The sequence below is a fragment of the Perca fluviatilis genome, chromosome 18, assembly GCF_010015445.1.
Source record: "Perca fluviatilis chromosome 18, GENO_Pfluv_1.0, whole genome shotgun sequence".
Classification (NCBI taxonomy): domain Eukaryota; kingdom Metazoa; phylum Chordata; class Actinopteri; order Perciformes; family Percidae; genus Perca; species Perca fluviatilis.
Window position 1 is genome coordinate 18,871,837 of NC_053129.1, and position 27,056 is coordinate 18,898,892.

Consider the following 27,056-nt stretch of genomic DNA (forward strand, 5'->3'; position numbering starts at 1 on the left):
ATACCTAGAAGCCTCATGACCTTTTCCATATTTCAACAACACCTCTTCTAAGCATTCTGGTGCCTTCAGGGCTAAAGAACTGGATCCAAAAATCCCCACTAACAGATGGCGAATATGCCACCGAGATATAGATCCCCCAGTGTAACAACTCCCACCAATTATATCATTTTAATTTCAATACTGATGCATCTGGTTGAGGTGGAGCATTAAGGGAATGACAGAGGCCATATTCTTATTTTAACAATGTTGTTTCTTGTAAAATCTTGTATTGACATATTTCTTTTTTGTTTTTTAAAATAATTTTTTGGGGCTTTTCCATTTAATGACAGTGGATAGACCGGAAAGGGGGAGAGAGATGGGGGAATGACACGCAGCAAAAGGCAGCAGGTCAGATTTGAACCCATGTCACTGCAGGACTCAGCTAACATGGGGCAAACACTCTTACTGGGTGAACTAGAGGGGACTTGACATATTTCTTTAAACTGGAAGAGAAAAAACATTGATTTGTGTTCGCCAATCTTAGTAGTTTATTACATTTGACATCCAAGAAATTACTTTGGCATCTGGTGGTTTTACCTTCCATCACATCTTCTTCCTGGTGTACAGTACAGTATTAGGCCACCAGAGGTCCCCATTTATTGAGAAAACAGTATTATAGGCCTAAACTATTTGTCTTTCACTTCCTACAGTAGTTGCATAATGCTGGAGCAAAAACAGGACTTGGAATGGTAAAAACCTGCTATACATCTGTTTGGGGATTCTTAACATTATAATATTGAACTCCTGTCCCTGTAAATCAGCATATCCGTACATCTTGAATTTATTCAAGATGTATTCACGACTGTGGTTGTTTTTTAATTGATTTTTACTATCTATCTATGTAGTGTAATTCTCTGTATCAGTACCCGTGTGTCTATATAGATTCACTGATATATTATATGCTCATCTATGTGCAATTCCAGTAAAGCACCTTTCCATAGAATTACAAGATATACAGTACAATATACAAGTATGTGCTAGTCTTGCACCATTTACACATTGGCACATATCACCAGGCAACCTTTTTAAAATTTAGTTCAGTTTCTAGTTATATTTTTATGCATTTGTGACTTGTCTGCTGTAACTTGTAATTGCACTGTAAATCCCCCTGGACAGCATTCTGTCTGAGCACACAGTTTGCTTTGTAAATGCTGAATTTACCAGTTTTATTACTACAGGGCCATGTAGCAACTTGAAAGCAAAAGTGTGGTATGTAGTGGAGAATAAACCCATCTTTCTTTCTGGGTTATCCACCTCCATCAATGAGCTGTCAACTACAGCTCCTATTTAAACCAGAACTTAAATATTACTTTTTATTTGAAAATACATTTGATTTGGACACACAGGAAAATCAGGAAAACCAGGGTTAAAACGTAAAAGATACATCCTGTTCTTATTCGAGTCGGTTTTCAGTGCTAATGTGTCCTGGGATGGTGAGATGCAGTCTGTCAGTTATGTCACCAACATAGTGTCATTAGGTTCATTCTGGGTGAACATGAGTCTGACCACAGGGTGGTTAGTGAAAATTTGACTTGATATAAACACCACAGATTACACACTATTCACTGGGTTTAGAGCTCTGTAGCAATAGCATTCACACATTTTTTTAACAAATAATGTTGACTTTTGAATATGTAAAAGGCTTATAAATTAATTTCTTCCCCCTTTGAATTCTTCGATTTTCTTATTTTACTTTTTGTGGGAATTTTAAAGGTTTGCCTCTCTACATCAGTCAAATTAGACTAATAGACCTAGTTTCTCCATATTCATATGTAACATTTCTTAAGATACAGCTGCTTATAAGGAAATCCTGATTTCATTCATGACCTTAGAAAAAGAGAACAATTCACACATTAACAATATTTACACATTTTATAAAATGAAAAACTGCATTATTTCGCCGATACGACACTGAAATACATTAGTCATGCCAGAGCCTCTGTTTTATTGTTCACATTTACAGAATTCAATGTGTGAGTACAGCGTTTATACAGAAAGCCCACTTGTCCATACAGCAAACAGACATAGAACACATCTCCTCACACTATGTACAGATTAAGCCATCATAAAGCCTGGGCCATTAGCACACCTGGCATACCACTCAGTCACTCAGAGTTCAGAACAAGTTGTTGGACTCTAGATGTATAATAATGTGACATATAACGCATGTATTAGTGTTACTGGAATGGTGTATACCTGAAAGGGGGGCAGCTAGAGGAAGAGAACTGGGCAAATTCAGGATTGTCTGAAGCGAATTTAAAGACTGAATCTGAACATTTGTTTTCATGTTACATTTCAGACACAATAACCATCTCTTCATCGATCAATAATTTATGCCCATTGCTGATCCGTTTTCTTTTTTTTTTTGGTTCGCTGCTCAATTGAACATGATGTTTGTTGAGATAGAAAATAGAAATATGATCACTAGTTTAGTGGTGGAAGAGTGTCAGCAGCACCATGTTGGTCCTGAGATTAAGTGTTTCAAGTGGAGTTTGTCACAGCCACAGAAAAATAACTGCAACGTTAAGTGCCCAGAGATCTACTTAGCAGCTAGTAGAACAAAAATAAGTTATTAATATTGAGTGTTAACTTTGTCTAGTGGGGTAACAAAGTTACTCGTTATTGTGTTTTGAGTGATGATTTCAGTGTTTTTTGAGGTGCAGTGAAGGATTTCATTAAATATTTGCAAGTTCTTCTTTTCATGTAGAGATACTGCTTGCAGGTCTCCTTGCCATGTTGTCAGAAAAAAATAAAAACTATGAATCTCTGTAGTGAGGGCCAACTTATTATAAATGCCTAAAAACATTATACATACTGCAAATTACTTGAAAATAGCAAAAATGACCCAATAACACCATTAAGAACTAGGACCTGTCTGTCCCCGTGGAGCTGATTCTTGCCCGTCTCACCACTGTGGAATTTAGAACTATAAAAACAACTTCTTTTTCCAATTCTTAATTGCAATACCTTTAGATCTTTTACATTTGTAACCTTTATGCATACTCTACAGCTCTTCTCATCTGGCAACGTTTTTGGTTAAGCAAAAATACTGGTTTATTTTCCATTTCCATCACAAGATCTTTTCGAAACTGCAGCATGAGCCGTTCATTTCAGCGAAATACTAATTCTGTGTGAATATTTTGATTGTTCATTCAAACAGTGTTTTCACACAGCTTGATGCATCTTGAAATCTCCCATTATAGAAAAAAAACTTTATAATCCACAATACTCCTAGATTCTGAACATGTGACACTGAATGAAAAAAAACAAGTCTCGCAATGATGTACATGAAATGCGATCCATCCTTTTCTTTAATACGCTGGATTTGTTTTGACTGGCCTGTGTAGTTAATACTGAGGGTTTACAACATTTTCTATTTTCCAGTCCTGAATCCATTTCCTGCTCCTTGAGCATATTTAGAAGGACTTTAGATCATTAATCAATACTGATAGCAGCAAATCAATTGTTTGATCTCACTCCTCAACCTTTCTTCAAGGTCTTGGGGAGTAATAGAATTAAAATGGGTAAACCTATATTCATCTTTGGTGGTTAGACTACAGCAAAATCAAACACAGAGCACATTTGTCGCGCAAGGGGATCAAATTGGCATTAAAAAAAAAAAACTTAATGTCCTATAACTCAAAGTACATTCCACTAACAAAAATCAGCAACGCCTCACCAGTAGAGATGATTTTCCAGTCAACATACAGTGTCATGTAAACCAGTGCCACCACAGAACTCATGGCTGAAGAGTCCACTGCAAGAACTACTGAGACATGGGTTAGTGTTTTATTCTTCAAGTTGATGTCTGATACAGAGCTGACACTGAATCGGAGTAAGATCAAGTTGGGACAATGACAGAGCAATAGGGTGAAAGGTGCTGGTTGTTGGGGGTGCAAATCAGGATGGAGTGGTTTAAGAGATTTATTCGCATTTGGAGTGCTTGTGTTTCATCGAGTGTTTCTATGTGCGTGTAGATGTAAATATGGGTATCAGAGTTCGGTGCCCACTGCGTCAGAGAAAAAGGATTTGTGAGAAGCACAAGGCCGGGGGAGGTTATGGCCACGGGGAGAAGACAGAGCACCAGGCTCCTTTGTTCTCTGCTCCTGGTTTTTGTCACTAGTCCAGCTGTTAGCCAGAGGTCAGTGGAGTGAGCCACTATGCCAGGGAGCGCTGACGAGGCTTGATCCTAGGATAGAGCTGCAAAGAAAACAACCACAAACAGGAGGAATGTTTAACATGACTAATGTGTTATTATGCACATTAGCGCATTTGTCACTGACCTCCCTGTGTACCCGTGACTCAAAATGTATTCATATTAGGAATTGATAATTTGTCAGAATCCTAAACACATTTTACAGAGAATAGCATCGAACAGGTCATACGGTCATTTAGGGCTGCAACGATTATTTTTAATATTGATTAATCTGCAGATTTTGTTCCTCAGAGGTCACAGAGGGGAAACCGGCTTGAAACCTTCAACCAAATAATAAAACACTGCTTTTCAGCCTGCTCTTAATTTATTATTAGTCTATGTTTGGTATTCTTGCTTGAAAAATTATAACCAATTATCAAAGATATCAAAATAGTTTGCAATTACTTTTCTGTCCTTTGACTAATCTACTCATGATTTCAGCTCTACATTTATTAATAAGGATAAACAAATCAGAAAATGACAAAAGAAATGCCATGCATCAGCCATGACAACTTGTCTAGCTCTTCCCATGACAGTTTTAGTTAACCCTACTGATGAGCTGATGGAATCATGTGACAAATAATGTATTTTGGTGTTACCCCCAGCAGGTTGCGGGGCACGTAGCCCTCGTTGTCCTCGAGTCGCGCCCACCACCACTCTGTTTCACTGTCGTCCTGTCGTCGCAGAATAGTGATGGCGTCCCCCTCGCTGAACGCCAGCTCGTCCTGGTTCTGAGTTTTGTAATCCCACAGAGCATACACGGTCCCCTTGTTCATTACACCCAACTTCTCCTGAACACCTGCATAAGAGGCCAAAAACAGACTATCAATATCACACCAATATCTTTAGAAACAAAGTCATCTCACAAAGACTTTTTCCAACTTAAACCAAGCTGCCTTACAGTACCAGAGCTAAGGTGTTTGGTTTGTACAACCTGTAATAAATCTTGGACGGAGAGAGATAGAGGGATAATGTTTTAATTTTGAAGTGAACGAGTCCTTTTAGAATAACATCTGTGCACCCTGGACTAGGTGGTTTCTCACCATATAGAAACTGGGAGCACTGGATGTAGCCCTCTTCCATTTCCTCGCATTTATCTGCAGCAGTCTCCACATCACTAATGGTGCTGGCAAAGATGGCGGCCCCTGACTCGACCAACAACTTGCAGAGATGAACACTGTTGCAGGACGCGGCGCAGTGAAGCGGAGTCCTGTTCAAACAAACAAGGAAAAACAAACATAATATATAAATGGAAGGATACAACAGCACAATCAAACGTAATGAAATTGCTTAAAAATGTGTGACATCGTCACTCACCAGCCATCACTGTCTGCAGCATTGACGTTCACACCGAAATCCAGCAGGAACTTGACAATGTGGTGATGTCCCGCGCACACTGCATTGTGCAGGGGTGTGATGCCCTCGTCATTGGCAGTGCTAGGATTCTCCACCTGGAAGAAAAGAAAGACCCAGATGAAAAGATGAGTGCTTATACGGAATTGTTTGCAAATACTAATAAATCAAAAGTATACTCACACAGTCGTGACATACCTCATAGATGATCCTCTGGACGAGGTCAAACTCTCCCTCCAATGAGGCATCCAGCAGCAGGGCCAGAGGGTTGAACTTCACCCTGAAGCCGTGGCCAGTGCGCTCAGAGTTTGGCTTCTTCAGGTTTGTGCGCTTGTCCTGTGACGATGCAGAGAAACCCATTACAACTTTATTTACTGAAAATGTAACTCTTTCATTGCAATAGTAAGTCTGTTGATGCGCGTGTCTCACCAGGGGCTGCGAGGCCACTTTGCCGCTCTCTTCTGGAGTGGTCACCTCTGGCACGGGGCTGGGCAACGATGCCTCAGAGCTTCCCACATTGTTATTGTTGTCGTCCTCCTCGGCTTCCTCCGCTTCAGCAGGATCCAGCTCTGGTGGCGAGGGCAGTGGCTCATTGTCATTAGCGTCAGTAGATGGAGGCGGAGCCTCAGAGCCCAGGTCCTGTCCCTCCGGTGGTGGTGGTAGCGGCGTCTCAGAGGGGAGGTTGCCATTGTCGGTGTCGGCCACAGAGTCGCCTCCCAGATACGCGGGAGGATTAGCTGGCTGATAAAATGGCGTTCCATTACCTGCACCGTTGCCACTTCCTGATCCACTGACTCCATTTCCCTCTATGCCTCCTGCTAGAGTGTTGAACCTCTGGTAGAGCAGTTTCTGGATGTTGGGTCCGCTGGGGCCCTCCGGTTCTGTGATGGAGCTGCGCTTCTTGAGCGGTCTCGGAGCGTTGGCCAGTTTTTTGCGGAGCACCTCAAGATCGGCGTCACTTTGGTAGCGCAGCGGGGAGTGTACCATGGGCGTTAGCTTAGTAGGGCTGAGTGGCCGTGGGATGTTCTCCACACTGGGAGGAGGCGCTAACGGCTCCGGGTGCTGGAAGTACTCGTGATCATCAAATTCTCCATCCAAAGTGTCCTCACCACCAAGGTGGCCTTGGAGCAACGGGAAGGCCCCTCCTGCCGGGGCGAAAGGCAGAGGCGAGGGGGGGGTCGAGCTAGGGGGGAGAACAGGCTTCCCATATACTGGAGACAAACAGAGAATGTAGTATTACATATGGGAGGGCATTGACATCATTAATTAATTTCATTATTCATTTACCTGTACATTCTTTTCAATTATTCGAATTACCCATCAGCCCAGAGCTCAAGGTGACCTCTTAAAATTCCTTTTTCTCACAGTCCAACAACTAAAAGGTATTCAATTTACAACAGGAAAATATTATATATAGTATTTCTATATATTTGAGGCTGCAACAACCTAATGTTTAGCATTTTTCTCTTGACACATAAACAGGATTAATTAAAAGTCAAAACTGTTGTCAATTCCTTTTTGTTAAAAAAAATTCTGTTTATTTACATTTGAGCCTACCGATCTGAGTTGAAGTAACTTCTGTATGTTTACCACAGTGTACTTATATGCACATTTTCTTCTTTACTGTATTGTGAGCCGCAGACCGCCTTGTCTCTTTTGATTTTTATGTGCAACTGTGTCTATTAGGTCTGGGCGATATGGAGAATATCAAATATAACGATATTCTTGACCAAATGCCTTGATGCCGATATTGCAACGATATTGTAGGGTTGACAATTGGTGCTTTCACAAAACATTTTCACAAGGAGATTTTAGATAAATAATCATCACTAATGTGGATATAATGGTTAGGTGGGTAAAGGCAAATACTAGAACAGCTAGAACAGTCTGGTAAGTTCAGAAAATTACATCACTTTACTGTAATGCAGCCTTTAAAACCAGGAAAACACATATGCGTTATGATACTCAAAATCTAAGACGATATCTAGGCTTATATTACGATATCGATAATACAGATATATTGCCCAGCCCAACTGTCTATATCCCTCCTTGAAGGGTCTCTGTGGAATAAAGAAAAAGGCTAAAAGTCTATAAGATTAATTGACTAATTCTGTCAGCACTAAGTTTGGTAAATGTTGAAATTACTATCTGCTGTACATTTTATAAGTCTCAAGGGCCAAATTACCATTTTTATTTATTTTTTATCTAAAAAGACAACATTGGCGCTAACAATACTGAAAGAAACACTATATCACAATTCAGAACATAACGAATGATTAAAATACCAATAAATCATACATGTAAGGCTTCACAAACTGGACCATCTCTTCAAACCCAGCTCTTACCTGCTTTGAGAGCAGGCTTGAGCGGCTGGCTCTTTGGCGCTGCCTGCTGGAGGTACATGTGATAGATGGAGCTGGAGTTCATGGTAGGTGGGCCCTTTCGGGGCGACTGAGGCCGTGATCCTCGGTCTGGGATGAAGGGGCGTACTGCCACAGCTGGCGGGGGATCCAGCCGCTCACTCAGCCCAGGAGGGAAAAGCGGTGCATTAGGCTGAAAGGTGGGACTTGGCGGCACCGAGATTCGCTGCTGGATCTGCTGCGAGGATGAGCCTGTGGAGGCGGGGACGCGGGGCCAAGCAGGTGCTGGCGGGTTCGGGAGCGGGCGAGGAGGAGGAGGTACATCCTTGCGTCGATCCAAGGAGCTGGCCGAGTTTGCAGAGGTGAGATGGGAGCCATAGGGAGGCGGCTGTGGCTTGGATATGGCAGGGGAGGACACGGTCATTTTGGGGTCTAGCACCTGTGAAGCAACATAAAATCACACGCAAACACCCATCGATACAAGTTTTTATTTTGCACAGAGAAATTCAATTATATTTAATCAAGACAGTATGACAGTTTATCTCTAGCACAATCTCAAACATAGAACATGTTTGTGACATTACATCAGGAGGTTAACAGTGACAAAACAATGCACGGGTTAGAAGAAAGAGGACAAACCTTTTCTGCACTTGGAGTGACGGGGGAGCCTGAGGGAGGACTCTTGCCCTGGGTATCAGTCCCTGAGTCTCGTCTCTCAGGAGGCTTTAGAGATGTGGTGGTCTTGCCTAAAGTAGGCCAACCAGTATCATTAGCTAGGGCACAAACAGGACACAGTAAGTGGTTTGCAAAAAAGAAAAAAAGACCATACCCAATGATTGAGGTGGTATGAAAAGCATAAGCCTCTTTAACAACTCAGGGTAGTGACAAAGCATGTCCACCAGAGCTAGGTCTAAACGGTAACGTTTTCTCATTTTCACATTAGAAAATGTGTGACTTTGTGTGATAATTATAAAGTGGAATATTAGTGATGGTATGTGTAACATTTTATACACATGGAATACATATCTGTACCATTTTGACCTAGGATTGGTGTTAAATGGAGGGTTCAGGATTTTGAGAAGTTTATCCTATTAACCAGACACCATTAACAGAGACATTCAAACACACTCCTTGTTGCCTTTTTGTTGACCTGAATTCAGCATATTTTACATGTATAAGCAAAGATAATGAGAGAATCAAATCACAAACTCCTGCTAAAAGCTTGATTGATTACGTATACTGCCACAACCGCAGAGAAATGGCTTAATGTACCATTTACTTAAAATACTGAAAATACATACACATTGACCGAGGGATAAGAAACTTCCCATAGACAGAACATTTCTATTAGCTGACTTTTCAGGAAGGCACTTTAAATATTAATGGTCAGTTCTCAAAATGTTACATGTCTGGCACATCACCAAATGTTTTATTTCTTGCACAAAGGATTTACAAGTTGTCCTACTGTTCTTCTTAAAGAAAACAATTGTTTTAAGAGGGGCTATTGATCAATAGGATAAAAATCCCGAGCCTTCACTTCACTGCAATGAGAACAATGAATGTATCTGCATTAGTATTTTTGCTACTGTGTTCTTGTAATTAGCGTTTTAATTTAGTTACATTTGGTAAATGGTAACTAAATTGCAATTTAGTAGGAGATTTCAGGGACTGCCAGTAATGTCAGTACGGTTTGTCTCCAAGACTAAACTGATTACTTGGGGGGAAGAAAAATAAAAAAATAAAAGGATGCAAGGATAGGTTGAAAAGAAAGAGGATGGAAAAAGGAAGACAAACAAAACAACAGCAATAGTTGTGGTAATGGAATGTTGTTGTATAATATTACAATAACTGAGTAGACCCAAAAAGTATCAAACGCCAATTATGGCTATTCAGATGTCCAATATGCTATTTAGTACCTATGGTAACTTTAAGACAAACAAACAATACAGTAGAGCTGTACAAGTGTGGTCGATTTTAAAAGCAGCTTCCAATATTTTCTTCAATGTAGCATTGCTAGAGATGAATACAGTAATAATACAGCAGTTCTACCAACACTAAAAAGGAAACAGCTTGATCTGGGTCTTCACAGGTTATCAGGAGTGACACAGTTGCTAAGTGAATCAGATGACGTTTTAACACGTACAAGTAAAATTTCCTTGTGCATGTTAAGTGCTTGACAACTAAAAGTAATTCTCACAGCTTAGTTGTGACGATGTGGTGTGAAGGTTAAGGTTAGGCAGGCCGGGGATGTTATCAAATTAGAACAAAACCCAAAATATCTTGGACTGCTTTGCATGTGTAAATTGAAGAGGCACTCGACTTATTGAACCTTCTCAGAAGTGTAGAAACACACACAGGGGTCAGCAGTAACACTTTCTTCATAAGATGTCAACTACGATTAAGAGCATCACATTTCTGCAGATGGCAGCTAAGTGTTTCAAGATGGCGCCCCACTACTTTGACGTCATTCGCCGATCCACAGCGGAAACACTCCAAATTAAATGTCAACATGTGCGCTCTCTCAAGTTCAGAAAAACTGGCTCAAATGCTGCACTGACAGGAGAGATTAATAATGCCAAACAAAGATGCTTCCATCAGTCAGCCATTGTTCACATTAACCAGGAACAGATGCTCACCTCCTCCTCAGATTCCCCAGCTGTGCATGTAAGCCTTGATTTGTCTGGTGGACAAAATTGGTTCCATTACTTTTAAAGTGAAACTGTTTTGTGGAGTATAAAAACATCAGTTGGTGACTAGAGTGTAGGGGGCTCAAGGAGTGATCGGAGCGGAATACAATTTTGATCATCTTAAATTCATTGCCAATCAAACGGACTTTGATATTTAAAAGATAAGGCTGTTGTACGGAGTAAAAACTCAGTGCATGCTGAGGATCCCTTGCGACAATTGAGAGAGAAGGTTCAGGAAGTGCCATCTTTCTGCTTATGCAGCACTGTGCACTCACGGGACGTGCCGTCAGAGCCAGTGGAGGCTCCAGTGCCCGGTTGTAATTCTGGAAGGGACGGGGGTACTGGGTCCACAACGATGTCTAAATCAGACACTTTCCAAGGGCCGGGAGGCTTTCGCACACCGTCTGCCCCAGGAAGAGTTGCCCCCACCCCGCACCCAGTGAAACAGAGACATGACAAAGACAGGACAGCACAGACACATGAGAGAGGAGGAGAGAAAAGGAGGGGAATCACAGTATACACAACACACGAAGACAAGGGGGTTAGAGAGGAAGGGAAAGGAAAATCACAGAAATCAAGGCAAAGAATTACCTGAGAAGTCAGGTAGTAAGGAAACTAACAGTTGGGGCCCAGGAGGGAATTTCAGTCACAAAGTTTTCATGCAAGATGTGTAAAAACATGCAAGACTTCTGCAATGCAATATTCTGCTATATCAGGGCCTGTGCAATCTCCTCTCAACCAAGCGGACGATCTCCATTTTATTTTTCTTGTCCCAAAGTACATTGTTTTCGTATGTACCGTCTGTTACAAACTGAATAATTGAAATTGAATGTATGTGTTTGTATGCAGCTGTTGTCAGAACTTCTTGCAAAAGACAAATTTCCTTCGGGACAATAAAGTTTATTCTATCTCATCTTACATGTATCCAAGCTACTCTGTAAATGAATCCAGGATCTAACTGACCATGACCCTGTTCCTGCTTTCTTCAAAAAAAAAAATAAAAAAAAAATAATTCACTTTACAAAACTTAAAGATAGTGTATCACCTTGTATCCAGTACTACAGTTATGTTTTACAGCGTGCAGGTGGGATCTGCACTGCAATTATAATTTCAACCAACCTGACTTGGTGCGGCCTTGGTTGGCGGTGTTATTAACGCCCAGAGCCTGAGGCTTCAGTGGATCTGGTGGTATGGTGTAGCCTCCTTCCTGCCGGCCCGGTACAGGGACCTGGATGTACGGCCCGACAGCAGCAACACGGCCCAGAGTACCAGGAGCAGGCTGGGGAGAGGGAGGCCCGTTGGCTCTGTTCAGCTATAAGAGGGGAAAGTCAGAAACAATTTTAAAATGTTGAGTGCAAAACAATCAACATGTAGATGACATGAACATAATAATAATATATTCAATACTATTTCACAAGAAAGTACAAGACATTATTTCCATAGGCGAATAGTTTCCTCATGGCAGATGGTTTACGGAGCAAAGGGATGTAAGCAAAAACTTTTGCCAGAAGCATTTCCACAAAAAGAGTCTGAATGGGGAGATGTGTTGAGCGCTCTTAGTCTTACGGGAAGGTTTTCTTTTTGACGTGCCTCAGCTTTTTTCTTGTAGAGGCGTTCCCGCAGCTCGCTGATGCGCTTGTCCATGAGCGTCACTTCCATGTTGCGTTTGTTGAGAAGGTCCTTTTGTTGCTTCAGCTTGCTGTTTTGCTCCTGGTTCAACTTGTTCCGGATCTAAGGGTGATAAATGCGGGGCACAAACACACATACAGATTCACTAGATCCTGCAATAATTGTAGTCAGGTTTAAAGTAAACATAGTGGAAGCTATAAAAGTGGTCACTAGATGATGCACTTGTTTCTAGGGATGTCGCGATCGGATCGGGAAGTATCATATCGGAGCCGATATGGAATGTTTTTTTAACTGATCGGGCAGTACTCCGATCATTTACGTCAGTAAGTTCTACACCATTCTAAGTAGAAGTTGATTTTACATAGGAGTTTTACAAAAATGCTAGCTGCACTAAGTTAAATATATTAAGCTGAAAGCATCTTTTAATTGCTTTGTTTACGTAGTTATTTTTGTAAACAAAAAAACAGTGTGCAGCTCTATTATCTAGGCAAATACAAGTATCGGATCGGGACTCGGTATCGGCAGATATTCAATATTTTAAAAGTTGGGATCGGGGGCCAAAAAAGCTGATCGGGACATCCCTACTCGTTTCTATTATGCAGTACCTGAAGCTCCTGGTAGAGTTTCCGGAGCTCTAGGGCTGCAGCGCCGGTTACTTGCCCCCCCAGGGCGGTCTGTATGCCGTTGAGCTTTCCCCTGCGCGGTCCTCCAGCTGCAGGCTGAGCTGCTCCACCCTCAGCACTGCAGACTGTAACTCGGCTTGCTTCTCTTGGAACAGGCTGCTGACTTGCTCAATCTCTGCCGCTGGATGTGAGAAATCAAGAAACCACATTAGCTCATTTCCTACATGTTTGGTGACTTCTTCAATCTCTCTTCTCATCTCCAGTTGTGGGGTTTAGGCTTCCTTCCCAACTCCTGATGTAAATATATCAAAGTACCTGACGGCAAGAGAATAACATCACCTCACACCCAAAATTGTAGTTATTTGTGGTGGCCTGGTCAGAAACATACACAACTGCATGAGTGTATAAAAACAGAGTTACTAAATGAGGTACACATTGAAAGTATACATACACAGGTTGCCATTGATGACCTTGCTGTAGTCCACCTGGCCTCTCATTGCCCGGATCTTCTTGAGCTTTGACTCCTGGCTCTCCACGCGGTCTTTCAGCCTCTGCAGCTTCTCGCTCTCTGAAACGGTTTGCTGCTGACGGCGCTCCTGCTGCTTCAGGTAACGCAAACGTTGCTCCTTCAGAGGACGAGACAGAGATCGATGTTTTATAGGCGACAGAAGGTACAAAAATGATGTCAAACTGCATCCAACAGTGTCTCAATACTACAACCAGCAAGGCACCACCCCAAAGCTTACAAGATATCTCTGTGGCAGACATACCCTGAAATTAGGCTAAATCTTTCTACTGTATGCACTAAATGAAATGCTGTGTTGTGTCAAGACTGTCTGAAGGCTGAAGAACGGGTCAGATGACTTCATCTCTCTACCCAACTGAGAACTGCTCCAGTTAAGGTCCTAAAATAGGAAATGACAGGCCCAGGTTTCCAAATGACTGCGGGGCTTCACGGGGGCCTACTTTCCAGACACCACAACAAAGGCGATAAATAAGTCTTTCTATCTGCGGGTCTACAGTGGGCTTCATCTTGCATGACTGATCTTGATTGATCAGCACACCACAAGCCCGGTGGTCAGACTTAGCGCACCGAAACGCCTTGTTAGGTTGTGTGGAGGTTCTTATTCCTTCCATTACAAGATGAATTCTCCTTTTTATGACTGAGCCATGTCATTTCTTCGACGATCCATTGTCCCGACCTCTCAATAACCCTAAAAATTCCCTTTGGTCTTACAGCCCACTAGTCCGACGTATGGCCACGCCAAGCCCCGCCCTTCAATAGCATTTATTGGCCAGGCATCCATGCTTATGCAAGGTAACATAACCCCATTTGTTCAGGTCCTATCCCCTGACAAATCTGCTATACTAACATTAACCACTTGAGGTCAAATGCATAACCCCAACAAATCGAGCCGCTTCGTAGGGCGGGTCTTGGCGTGGCCGTAGTGGGATTCGTAATTTCGCCACCAGCGGGACGTCGGACTAGTGGGCTGTAGGACCAAAGGAAATTTTTCGGGTTATTGAGAGGTCGGAACAATGCAGCTTCGGAGAAATGGGCAGTCCCCTTTATGACTGGTCTGAGAAAGGTAGTATATTCAAAACCAAGCATAATTTACATGCTTGAGTAAACACTGCAATGTCTGTGCACGAGTTCCTATCAAGACTGCCCTGAACTATGATTTCTGACAAACACATAGCACATTGACTCATACTTCCTTCTCATCTCATTTGTTACATAACTGTTTGCCCCAGTTTCAGGTCATGATGGGACTCTTTGGATGAGAGTAGTGCAACAGCAGTCCATTTTCTCTCTATCAGAAAGGTTCGAGGCTGTGTACTGAACTTACTTGGCTTTGAACTAATGCCCAGTCTGTGTCTGTGGCGCAGACTACATGACATAACATCAGACCGACCCGCACCTTTCCGGTCACCTCTGTACGTTACGCAACACGTGAAAGATGGCAAGCTATGATTAGTCGGGCTTTAACGGATAGTCTGCCATGTCTCTCAGCCAAGTTACTGCAAGAATGATTGCCTCGTCTGACACAGTAACCATCTCAAAAAGGCACAATATTTTGTGGTGTAATCCCAGTATTAGAACGCAACATTTAGGTTTAAGGAATGACAAATTGTCTGACATAATTCCCACATAATTCTCTGGTAGTGTTTTGGATTTAACATTTAAACTGGAAAAGCAGGAAGATATCGCAGCTTGTGGGGAGCCTACTGTGTAGAGGACCTGTGAGCCCTCTAATATTCCCCAGCAGGAGCAGTAAAAAGCAGAATTTGAACGAAGGGCCATTATAATATCCAGGGTAACGATTTATAGTAAGATAAACGTGAGCCCTCTCATATTCCCAAGCAGGAGTAGTATGAAGCATAGCTTGAAAGAAGGGCCATTATAATATTCAGGGGTAACGATTTATAGTAAGATAACAGAATGAAGACAAGACGCTACCTTTGCGACGAGCATCTGCTGCTGAGCCTCGATTTGCTGCTGCTGCCGCGTGGCCATCTCCTGCAGCTCTGACAGCGTGAGCTCCACGCGCTGATTCCCCACCTTTACACACACACACACGAGAAATGGTCAACAACACAGAAATCTGAGCAGAGTGGTCCTGATGTTGACACCACTGAGCAGAGTGGTCCTGATGTTGACAACCTCTGAAATGTTGCAAGAGCCACTGATGTGTAGACTGATGATACATCATTTTTTTTTTTTTTTTAACAGTAAGGGTGTGGTTGTTGGTGCTTCTCTTCTTTCAAACACCACTGAAAGTTTTGATTCATGAGAAAAACAACTAATTTAAATAAATACATTCTGGGGCAGCCTCTAGCTCATCCAGTAAGAGCGTGTGCCCCATGTTGGCTGAGCCCTGCAGCGGTGCGGGTTTGAATCCGACCTGCTGCCCTTTGCTGCGTGTCATCCCCCATCTCTCTCCCCCTTTCATGTCTATCCACTGTAACTATAATAAAAAGGGAAAAGCCCCAAAAATATAATCTAAAAAAAATAAATAAATACACACATTCTGTCAAAAATTGTTAGGCTCTATCTTCCATCTCAACATTGTTTGATTCAAAGCAGAGCATGACCCAACATTTATTTATTTTTTGCCCTGTGGGAGCTGCTAGGAGTACGATGACACACTAACAAAAGATATGCGACTCTCTCTCTCTCTAGCCAAAACAACTCCCACCAGGAGCAACAAAAGGATTTATACAACGTTTTTCCACATATGTACTAGTACTCGACACCTCTAAACAAAATTTGAAAAAATTGCCGTTTTCTTCTTTTCTGTTGATCAATTAATCATTTCACCTGTAAGTGTAGCAAGACAAAAACACTATACAGTTATAGGGTCCATATCATGTAGACCAAGCTAGTAGAAGTAACCGTAAAAGTGGCTTTGCTAGAAATGAAACAAATGGTTCACCTCCATAAACATTCAGAAATCAGCACCCATGTTGTTGGTTGAGAGCTCACGGAATAAAGAAAGACTGGCGATCACATTTGATTCTGTTTTCCCCCAAAACTAGCATTCTATGGACTTCTGAATATCCTAAAAAACAGTTGGTACTGTCAACACACTGGTGGACTACTCTTCAATAAAACAGCATAGTGAGTGAGCAGCGAGTACAGTCCTCTAAACTACAAGCGGTACTGAAATGCTGACGTGCTCCAAGACTTTGCCTTCCGTAATTGAGTTCAAAGAGGAGCAGGAAATGTCATGGTGTTTTTTTTAAGAGTGCTTTTTTGTTTTTGAAGAGATCAGTAAAAGGCATTGAAAGGATGACGACATGATAAATAGATAATATAATAAAGTCCTTATGAAATAAAAGGGACACGCAAAAGAAAAAAATATTGTATGCACTTGCTCAATTAGAAGAGGATTTTTGTGAGTCATCTTGTCTGATTAAAACATGCTTGTTTTTTTAGGAACAAATTAGGAATGAACATGTCATGCATTATCTCAAAACACTCAGGACGGACACAGCATTTGCCCATGTTGCTGTTGCACAGTGTTTTCTAACCTGACATTTGTTAAGGCATTCAGATAGAAGTGTGTCTGGGAAGACTCAGAAGGGGGAGGTGAGCCCCCCCCCCCCACACACACACACACACACACACACCCACACACACACTCACTCACACACACACACACACACACACACACACACACACACACACACACACACACACACACACACACACACACACACACACACACACACACACACACACACACACACACACACACACACACACACACACACACACACACACACACACACACACACACACACACACACACACACACACACACACACGAAGAGGGAGTTGGAGAAACACTGACCAGGGCAGACCAGGAAGAAGAGGAGCCGCGGCAACACTGATGGGGGAGCACGTTACTCCCTCCAACAGCTGAATAGATTTGTACGTAAATGAAATGGAGAGCGATCCATGATTATAGCTGAAATGATCGTGTTAAAATGATCATGAGGATAATGTTATAGAATAAAAAGAACCCAGGTATTCATGACTATTACTCGTATAATAATGTTGGGAAGATTTTGTCAGAACTGAAACAATTATTTGATTAATTGATAACCACTGTGATATTAAATTAATCTTGTCAATAATTTCTCAAATAGTAAACTGAGTGTCTTTCGCTCTTGGTCTGTTGGTTGGATATCATCTTGGGATTAAGGAAATTGTGATCAGCATTTTTTACTATTATCAACAGACAAACATTTTACAGACCAAAAGATCAATCAATTAATCAAAAAAAAATAAATCAGATTAACAGATAATTCAAATAATTGTTAGTTGCAGCCCTAGATCTTATTGAAATGGGCAAATACAGGGCTGCAACTGTATCAGTACTGCCAATAAGCTGTCATCATCAATTATGGAAGCTAAAATTGTGATATTAAAAAATATTGAAAATGCGTGTGATGGTTGTAGCGTTCCCTTGAGGCACCTCTGCTCTTTACGAGGCAGCAGCCCTCTCAGAGGATGATCAGCTCTGCATGGTGGAGAGAAAGCCCCTGGGCTTTGGGCAGCAGCCCGTGGAAAAGCCAAAGCAATGATCCTCTTAGGGCCCGTTATATCATCCAGACGGCTGACTGATATAATCCTCTAAATCAGATATTAGGAAGAAACTCGGACACAACTGAGCCTCGGCGCTTGGAAGGTTAAGCGATGCCGGCCATGCAACTGATAACGTTTTCTTCTTTGAGTGAACGAATAGTGACGATAAAATAGATGTTTTCACTTGTCATGCTAGGTGCTGTGGGTTTTATAGTTTAGTAGTACAATAATGGCAGTGCTTAATCAGAGACTGTCGCTTAATCCATAAAATATATTTTACCTTATGATACTTTCTCAACACAAACAGAGTCGCAAGTTGTGAGTTTTCAAGATAACAGGAATGGCTTCTGGGTGCTCTTGTGCTACAGTCTTCTTCTTTCTTCTTTCCTCTGCACTGTCCTCCACCCTTAAGGTTGAATTAGCTACAATTCCTTGACCACAACACTTTACAATTTTGTAAAATCTGGGACAGATGGTCGGTTATGAGAAAGGTTGCGCCAGAGGCTGCTTTTATCAGAGTCACTCACATCTCCTAGCACACTCATCCTAAAGCTAGAGCTCAACACGCACAATAATGGAACCACCTGACAGGAAAATACAGGCAGTGTGTAGAACTGGAGCAGTTCTGGAAAACTGTGTCTGTGATGTTGCTCTTAAACACCGGCTTAATATCAATATCATGTATCCACTGATAATTATACTTTAACCTAATACTAGAGACTGGATTCATGCCACTATTGTGCTGTATTATGAAAACCCAGAAAAGCTGCCAAACAATAAACATACAACTTGTTCAGTGTCCATTTTCCCAGTCAATTTTATGATAATAATCAATTACTTAATTGTGTCTTCTTTTCTGTCGCTCTCTTTATATATGCCACACTTGGTAGGTTTTTCTTCTACATATAATTGAGGGATTTCATAATGGCCTACGTGCTTTGTTTTGTACATTTCTATTTTAACATCATTTAGATAATAATTAAGTCTCACCCCGTTCTCATTGTGCTTCTCTCCAGTGTTTCCACTTCTGCGACTCGTCTGATCCTGAGACTGCTGACTCCCTGCAAAAAGAAACAGTCGCCGTCACAAACACAGGCAGGCCAGAGACACACCAGCACACACAAGTGCAGATTCAAAAGCAACAACCATTGTCAGTAGTAGTTTGAAAAGTCACTGACTTGATTGCTCATGACAGAGGCATTTAAGAACTGGGACAAGCATGGCTGACTAAAGCCACCTAACTCAATTTATTTTTTTTTTTTTATAAGAAAGGCTTGATGGAAAGATGAGAGTAAATTATTTAACACTTCACGTCACACAAGGATTCCACTTCTGCTATACTTCTAAAAATACATAAGGATATCATGATGGTACCTTTGCTGCAAAAATACACTTTCTTAGTTAGGTTTCAAATTGTTCTTAAATATGAATCAGATCTGGATCATGTCAGAATACATTTATTCTCTGCTGCCTGTTAACTTTGTGTGTACTTCCTTTATTTGTCTACACATGTTCACCAACTTGAATTCAATTCCAACATTGGAATTATTTTGTCTCAGTGAGTCCCTCATCGTGTGCAGAGCTGTTTTCAGTGATAAGGTGTGTTTTTTTTTTTTTTTTTTTTTTGTGTTTTGTGTGTGTGTGTGTGTGTGTGTGTGTGTGTGTGTGTGTGTGTGTGTGTGTGTGTGTGTGTGTGTGTGTGTGTGTGTGTGTGTGTGTGTGTGTGTGTGTGTGTGTGTTTGTTGTGATATTAATAATAATGTTGTAAATGTAATGATTTATTCCTTTGACATGGCCCATCAAGCATCAATAAAAACTTGCAAAAGAGAACTATTGACTGACAGCAGAACCCAAAGCTGAGCAGCCAGCCAGAACAGGTGTCGGAATTCCCCGACAACCCTCGACTCCACCCTCCACCCTTCAGGTAGAGACTACACAGAGCAGGAAAACCTCCAGACAGGGGAGACGGCGACAATGCTCACCTTGATCACTGCTCTCCGTTGGCGAATCTTCATGCCGGAGGAAGAACTTGACTTCTTGTTTCCGAGGCCCCCATTTCTGCAGATGTTCATACATCATGTGCTCAAAGGGAATCGCTCGCTCTACAGAGACAGAAGAGTTAAACGTATTTCCAATGCAAAATTCGGTGTTAATAGAACAGTTTAAATAAAAAAGATTTGGTATTTTGGGAAATACGCTTGGTTGCAGACAGTTAAATCAAAACCACATATCTATCTGTTACATATGAAGCTACAGCCAACAGCCAGCCTAGGTCTGTCCAAAGGTAAAATCCACTTAATTCCTGCTGCTACTGATCATGTATTGTAGTATTGCAATATCTAATAACTAACCCACAATACAGCTGCCGCACTGCAGGCCAATGCAAACCTGTCTTGGGAGTGGAGGAGGAAGTGTGTTTTTGGTGTTAATGTCCTGACAGCTAAAATTACCAAAATTAATGAATCAAGTAAAGAACAACAGATAAACTAATGATGCTGTCATTTGTCTGTGTCTAGGCATTAAAACTGGGACCGCTGAGATTGATGGATAACTACGCGTGCTAAAACTTTTTCCCATTTCAAGAGGACGGCACTCTGTGGGCAAAGAGAGACAAAGAGACAGAGACAAAAGACAGAGAGGTTTTAGGAGGTTTCGAGGGCAGACAGCAGCATTGTCAGGCACCAGCCGAACATGATTGCATAACGTGGGTTAATAGAGCCCTTGGCTGGGATGTTGTTTTCAACAGGGGAGTGGCCCCTCAGCTGAAAATGCTGATAACAACGGGTGTGTCAGCACGACTGTGGTCATTTGGACCGAGTGGAATCTGTTGTGACAGTGTTGTGGACTGTACCAGCACGTAACTCTTTTCTGACCTACACATTTGAACTTTAAGTATATTATTGTAGTCTGATAATAGCTGATGTATTTTTGTTAATACACACCTTCCTTCTCTTTGATTGTGTGAAACTTTCTCCGTGATTTTCCTCCACTCCGGTAGTCATACATGAACCTGCTCAGCAGCTGCACTCTTTAATGAAGTGCTTGTTTTTACATTAACGAGGAAAGCTAAAAGGTCCGGCTTGATATAATTAAATCGTTGTGCATGTGAGTCAAGTGTCAAGCTCAGAGATAATGGACTTTCAGATTCATGCATTACTGGTGACACCCACTTTAACATGGCAGAGCACTGAGTGCTGCTTCCCACAAGAAAAGAAGCTCTCACCGTTCTGAACTCTTACACTCTGTAGCGGGCAGCGCTATTTCAACCACTTCTTACCGTTGCCTCTCCAGACCTCAGCCAGGTGGCAGCCACTCTCGCCGGGCTCCTTGCAGAACTCGACAACATCGCGGCACGTCGTCTCAGGGGTGATGGGCACCTCAGTCACAGCCTGTTCCCCATCGCTGAGGTACACCGTTAATATCATCTGAAAGAGGAATAAAACACAAAACATAAAAATCATGAAAGAAAAACGTAAAAACACAGTGACGGATCATACTGGCAGATAAAACTTAAAGATGGCATTACATGAAAATGTGTTCTGTATCAAAGTATGAGAAGTGAGAAAATATGTAATTGTCTAATGTTGTGGTTTAAAGATGAAGCTTAACCCACTCTTTCGTTGGACAAAGCCCAGTCTGCTGATGCAACATTTTTCCGTCCACCAGCACCAACTGTTAGTTTGAGCTGCTGGTGGACTCATGCCTGTGCCTGCCACCTTTCTGATTACTATGATTAGGGCCTGCCATTGCCTTGAAGATACACTGTACAGCCTGGGAAGTAAGACATAGCAATACAAGCCCCCACATGCTTCCGTCTGTACTCACGTAACAGTAAAAGCAGAGATCCCACACTTAACTTTCAGGACACGTCGAGTCAACGGATGTCTGAGCAAACTGCAGATCTTTCCTAAATATATTCCCCTAAATGTGAGCTACTGCAGCATCTTCAAGTGTAAGTTCAGAGGGTTGCAAGAGCTCCTTTGTACCTGCAGCTGTCAGATTGTGCAACACTACCGTCCAAACCTGGCTGGAATGTATATATGACCTTTGGACTAATTCATAGGGCACTGCCTGCATAGTGTGTGTTTTCAGCTGAAACACAAGGGCTGAAATGATTGTGTAACAGCTAGGGCTGAACCATTTGGGGAAATATCTATTATATATATATATATATATATATATATATATATATATCAATCAATCTATAATATAGCAGTATATAGATTTCTTTTTTTACCAATATTGGGATTTGAATTAAAATGTTCTGTAATTAAACTTAGAATATCTTTGCCTAACATAAACAGTGCAAACATCTCATTAACCAGACAACAGTCTGTCAGCCTCTTAGGGTCGTTTGACCAACTTAAGGAATTAAAGTCGTCATGTAAGTTGCTACAATGGTCATGGTGGTCACATACACTTGTGATTATTAATCAAAGGGGAGGTCATTACAAACAGAAATATTTTGTCAAAATAAGCAATTTCACTAGATCAATTTGGCTCCAGTAACTTGTAATGGGCATTCTTTTTTCATTTTATAGACTTAATAATAGAATGAATATGTAATTTATATCATATAATTTTTTTCTCCATCATATTATCTATCTGGAATGTGGAATATGAAAGACCTCCTTGAACTTTTTCATGTTTCAGTGTTTAACAACATTGAAGCATACAGGATGTAATTAGATTTTCCTTTCCAACGCATGTCCAATGTAACCCCTAAAGGAGGAGAGCTGGAAGAAAGAAAAAAAAGAAATCCCCAAATCCAGATGGTCCATGCTGATAAAAACATATCTAAGAAGATTCAGTGATTGCAAAGTATTGACTGACTGGGTTAAATACTGCTGTAGGGCATACAAGACACTGATCTACTTTGAATTTAAAATTTAAAATGTAAAATGTGTGTGCGTGTGTGTTATTTTCACAATTTGACAACTCATTTTCTGGGTAAACAACTACGTGGATCCTGTGATGAGATTAATCGACGTCTTGACGGTTGAATAAAGCCATAATACAGGATGAGTGGAGCAGTGGATGATGTCCTCTCAAGTGCTCTATGCACACTGAAGTTATGCCATAACTGTTACATTGAAGGATATTCAGTTTTATTAATGTGATAATGTTTCCCATCTGGCTTGTTCAGATCAGCCCACATTAACTTTGACTTCTTTGAACTATATATGAACTCTTCTATATTCACTGTTACAGTTGTGTGTTTTCCTTCCGTCAGCTTTGCAGTGTTTTCTATGACACAGAAGCACTCTATGGGGTTAAGGTGTGCCTTCCTGTTTCATGTGACAGGCCTCACTTTTTGTGGGACTACAGATAAACAGGACTGTGAAGAGATCACTAAACAAAGTGCAGAGAGCCAAAAGGGAGACTAGATCTAGAACAAAGATAGACTTGAGGGATTTTCAAAATGAAATAAAAATGTTGACTGTGTTTGAAAGAAAAACAAAAAAAAAGGTTCTATCATGGCTTTTGTGCAAGTTAGATGCCAGTTCAGCTAGTTGTCAGTAAACAGAGTAGAGAAGGGTAATCTGGATTTTCTACATTTCAGTGGTTTGCTTTTAACCTCTCAAGGTTTTTGCACATGCGTCACTGCTGGTTTAACATCACAGGGAGGATAGTCAAGAAACACTTCAAGTACAATGCTAGGAAAACCAAGTAATCAAGACTTTAAATGAAACATTACTATCAAAGGGTTATCCTATTCTTGCTGTCTAGACCAACACCACTTTGTTTACACATGGTTCACAATGTCAAACCATAGTCTACAATGTGAAACCAAATCAATGAGCCAAAACCTCCAACGAGGACTACAACAAACCCACTATACACTTTACTTTGGGAGTAAAAGATTTTTAATGCATCAGCTGCAATTCAGGTATTTAACAAATGAATAATTTGCAGGTGCTCCAATGCAATGTGCGATGAAGTTTGATTTAAGAACAGTGTTGTGTGTACAAAGTAACGCGTTACAGTAACGCAACTACTTTTTCAGGTAAAAAGTAGTGTAACTACTGAAAATATAGTAACGAAACGTAGTTCCTTTTTCAATTCGGCACGTTACTTTTCCCAGGGACAGATTTGACAGCAAACACTGCCTTCTCAGCTGCGTGCTCTCACAAGTTCCACACGGTACGTGACAGAGGCTGGTAGCAGAGCAATCATGGCAAGCGAGAAGCAGCCAACGCTAACTTTTGAGAGCGTTTTAAGCTTCGTGGCTTTTTGCTGGACAGCGCTCCGAGCGGAGAGCTACGTGACACATGCCACTACATCGCGGAGGACTGGCGGTTAAAACGGCCGTCCTACAAACACAGCATGCCAGGCAGACACAAAGCTGACAACCTCACAGATGGATGCGGTGGAGATGGGCTCATACATAGGCTACACGCAGCAGACCGCTGTGGACTTGTGTTGGCTCGACCGGTACAAGTCGATACAGACATTACATACACACTTACACCGTGTAACGCCGATGACTTGCCGATGTGCATTCAACCCGTGCTGGACTCGTTCATACTGAATCAGCCGTCACTCTGCGAGTGGAAAATCCAGTCTGCAGTGTAGTTCAGACACTTCACTGATAAACCATAGATTGGCTTTATGGTCAAAGATAGTTTTTGTATAATTATGGCCCGACCGCGGCGAAGGCCCTATTGAAACTGAAGGAATTATTACTATTCTTTCTTCTTCCGCGCAATGAATCGCCTTTTGGGGGACCTTATCATACTGAAAAACTCACTAAACTTTGCACACGCATCAGGCCTGGTGAAGAATGTGATATTATAAGGGTTTCGGGATTAGGCGCACAAAAATGGCTCGCTAGCGCACCCTACAAAATTTTAAAAAATTGATACACAAACTTGGTACACACATGAAGCATGTCAAGACGTACAAAAAACGTCATTGGAGCCGTACCCTAAACTCAATAGGAAGTCTGCATTTTGAAAGTTAAGAAATTAGTGCGATTTTGGCCATTTCCACATGCCGTACTTTAACGCCTCCTAGAGATTTCATCCGATCGACTTCAAATTTGGTCTGTGCCATTAAAGATGAAAAGTTATTAAAAGAAAAACTTTTCATCATACGGCATGGCCGCCATTTTGTGCGTTTCACCATCGAAACAGGAAGTGGGTGTAACTTGAGTGTACACTATCCAATTGGCTCGAAACTTTTCAGGATTCATAAGAGTCCAACCCCGAGGACATTTACAGGCCGATATTGGCTCAAAGTCATAGCGCCCCCTAGTGGCAACAGGAAGTAGGCCTAAAAGTCAAGGTGCTATACTTTAACAAACTCCTTCTAGAGATTTCATGCGATGGACTTCAAATTTTACCTTAAAGATGAAAAGTTATTAAAAGAAAAACTTTTCGTCAAACGGTGTAAAGTAACGGATTAACGAGTAACGAGCAAACACTACTTTTTAAAAGTAACTTCCCCAACACGGAACATAAGAATGACTGTACGTGTGGCCTCAGGGTACAATAATTGCCAGTGTATGTCATAAAATCTAAGTTTAGTCACCGAGCTAGCTATAGATTATTACTCCGGGAGTTTCTCTGAGACCAAGTGACTCACCCTTTGTAATAATGCAGCTGTGTGATTCATTGACATTTTCTGCAGCAGCCTAACTGAAACAATATAATCACTTGTGCTTGAGAGCCTCTTTGACTTCACTCCGATGATTATGAGCATAAGGGCTCAGATTTAGGCAAATTCAGAAACTATGTATAATGTAACGGTACTGAAGCCGTGGCACTTGTTCTTACACTGTCCATCCATACCATCCATCTATGATTTCATGTTGCTCCTTACAGTGTTATTAGGACCCAGATAGACAAGTAATGGATGTCATTTTGGGACCTGATCTGCAAGAGCATTGCAACAACAGAAAGAAAAAAACAAAACGGGGGAGAAACTGTAAAAAAGTGTCGTAAGTAAGCTGGAGACTAGTTGTGTATGTCTACATTTTACTGATAAATAATTACTTTGCTAATCCCCCAGGGATATTGGAGTGTTACCAGCTGCATAATAAGACAACATAGTACGGAAAGAAAAATAGTGACCATGGCAACACAGACCTACAGTATATCTTGATGCATCCCAAAACAAACCTTCAATTTGGACACACAATTAACCAATCAGACAACATAACTAAGGCACACATTTAGGTCTAATTTAAATTGGTCACAAAAAGCCAACCCCAAATATTCCAAAATATACCTTCCCATATATAGAAACTACCACATCATTTGAATATATATTCAGAGAGTGAAGGCATGGAAAACAGAAACTCCAATGATCCAGCTGACTGATCACTCGAGAAATACCAACCGCCCTCACTAAGTTGCGTCTGCCCATGGTCTTGGCTCTTCTGGCCGCCCGCCGTTTCCTCCTGATCTCCTTCTTTGGTGGCCGGTGGTGCTCCTTTGCCCAAATGGGGTTTTCCTTGGAGAGGCTAACAAGGCCGCGTAACACTATAGTCACAAACCTCTTCATCATAGCACTGTCGCTCTTGCAGGACTTGAGACTTAATTGTTACGCCATCCCGAGGGGACCACTGAAACCGACAGCAGTGCGTGCATTTGAAGAGTGCTGCAGAGGAGACTTGGGAGGAAAAAAAAACACTTGCTGTATGTGTAATTCAGGGAGGGAGGGGGAGAGAGAGAGAGCTAGGAGAAACAAACAGTGAGAGAGAGAGATGGTGGAGGAGGGTGCCGACAAGTCCTTCTATTGGAAAACTGTCCCTGGGTTGTGCCAGTGGCTGCAATACCAACAACTCCCTGCTAATGAGAATATTTTGGCTACAACTGTGACTCGCAAGCAGCTCAGGGCATCATGTAGGGGCAAGAAGAGGATCATCCTTACACTTTTATGTTGGCTGTACATAGGGTTGTCGCATTTATGAAATCTGAGATGACGATTAATTGTCATACAAATAATTGCGATTAACGATTTATTCGTCGGTTTCTGTTCATTGTATGCCACACACAGTGCTGTTGCGTTTGGCTTTGCAACTAGACCTGAATCCATGTTGTTAATGTCAACAGCCGCTCATCGAAACGA

General features: G+C 41.6%; 1 protein-coding gene across 1 annotated transcript; it reads right to left on the reverse strand.

The window, feature by feature from the left end:
* Positions 1 to 1,897: 1,897 nt before the first annotated feature.
* LOC120546626 (apoptosis-stimulating of p53 protein 1-like) lies at positions 1,898 to 26,475 on the reverse strand. The gene is given in 19 exon segments (XM_039781694.1): positions 1,898 to 4,239; positions 4,834 to 5,033; positions 5,278 to 5,444; positions 5,552 to 5,685; positions 5,786 to 5,923; positions 6,017 to 6,798; positions 7,933 to 8,386; positions 8,587 to 8,720; positions 10,910 to 11,038; positions 11,754 to 11,946; positions 12,225 to 12,365; positions 12,869 to 12,966; positions 12,969 to 13,067; positions 13,338 to 13,512; positions 15,348 to 15,449; positions 18,972 to 19,042; positions 19,964 to 20,083; positions 21,259 to 21,406; positions 26,307 to 26,475. Coding segments are annotated over 19 exon segments (3,372 nt in total). The 5' UTR covers positions 26,352 to 26,475; the 3' UTR covers positions 1,898 to 4,197.
* Positions 26,476 to 27,056: the final 581 nt, after the last annotated feature.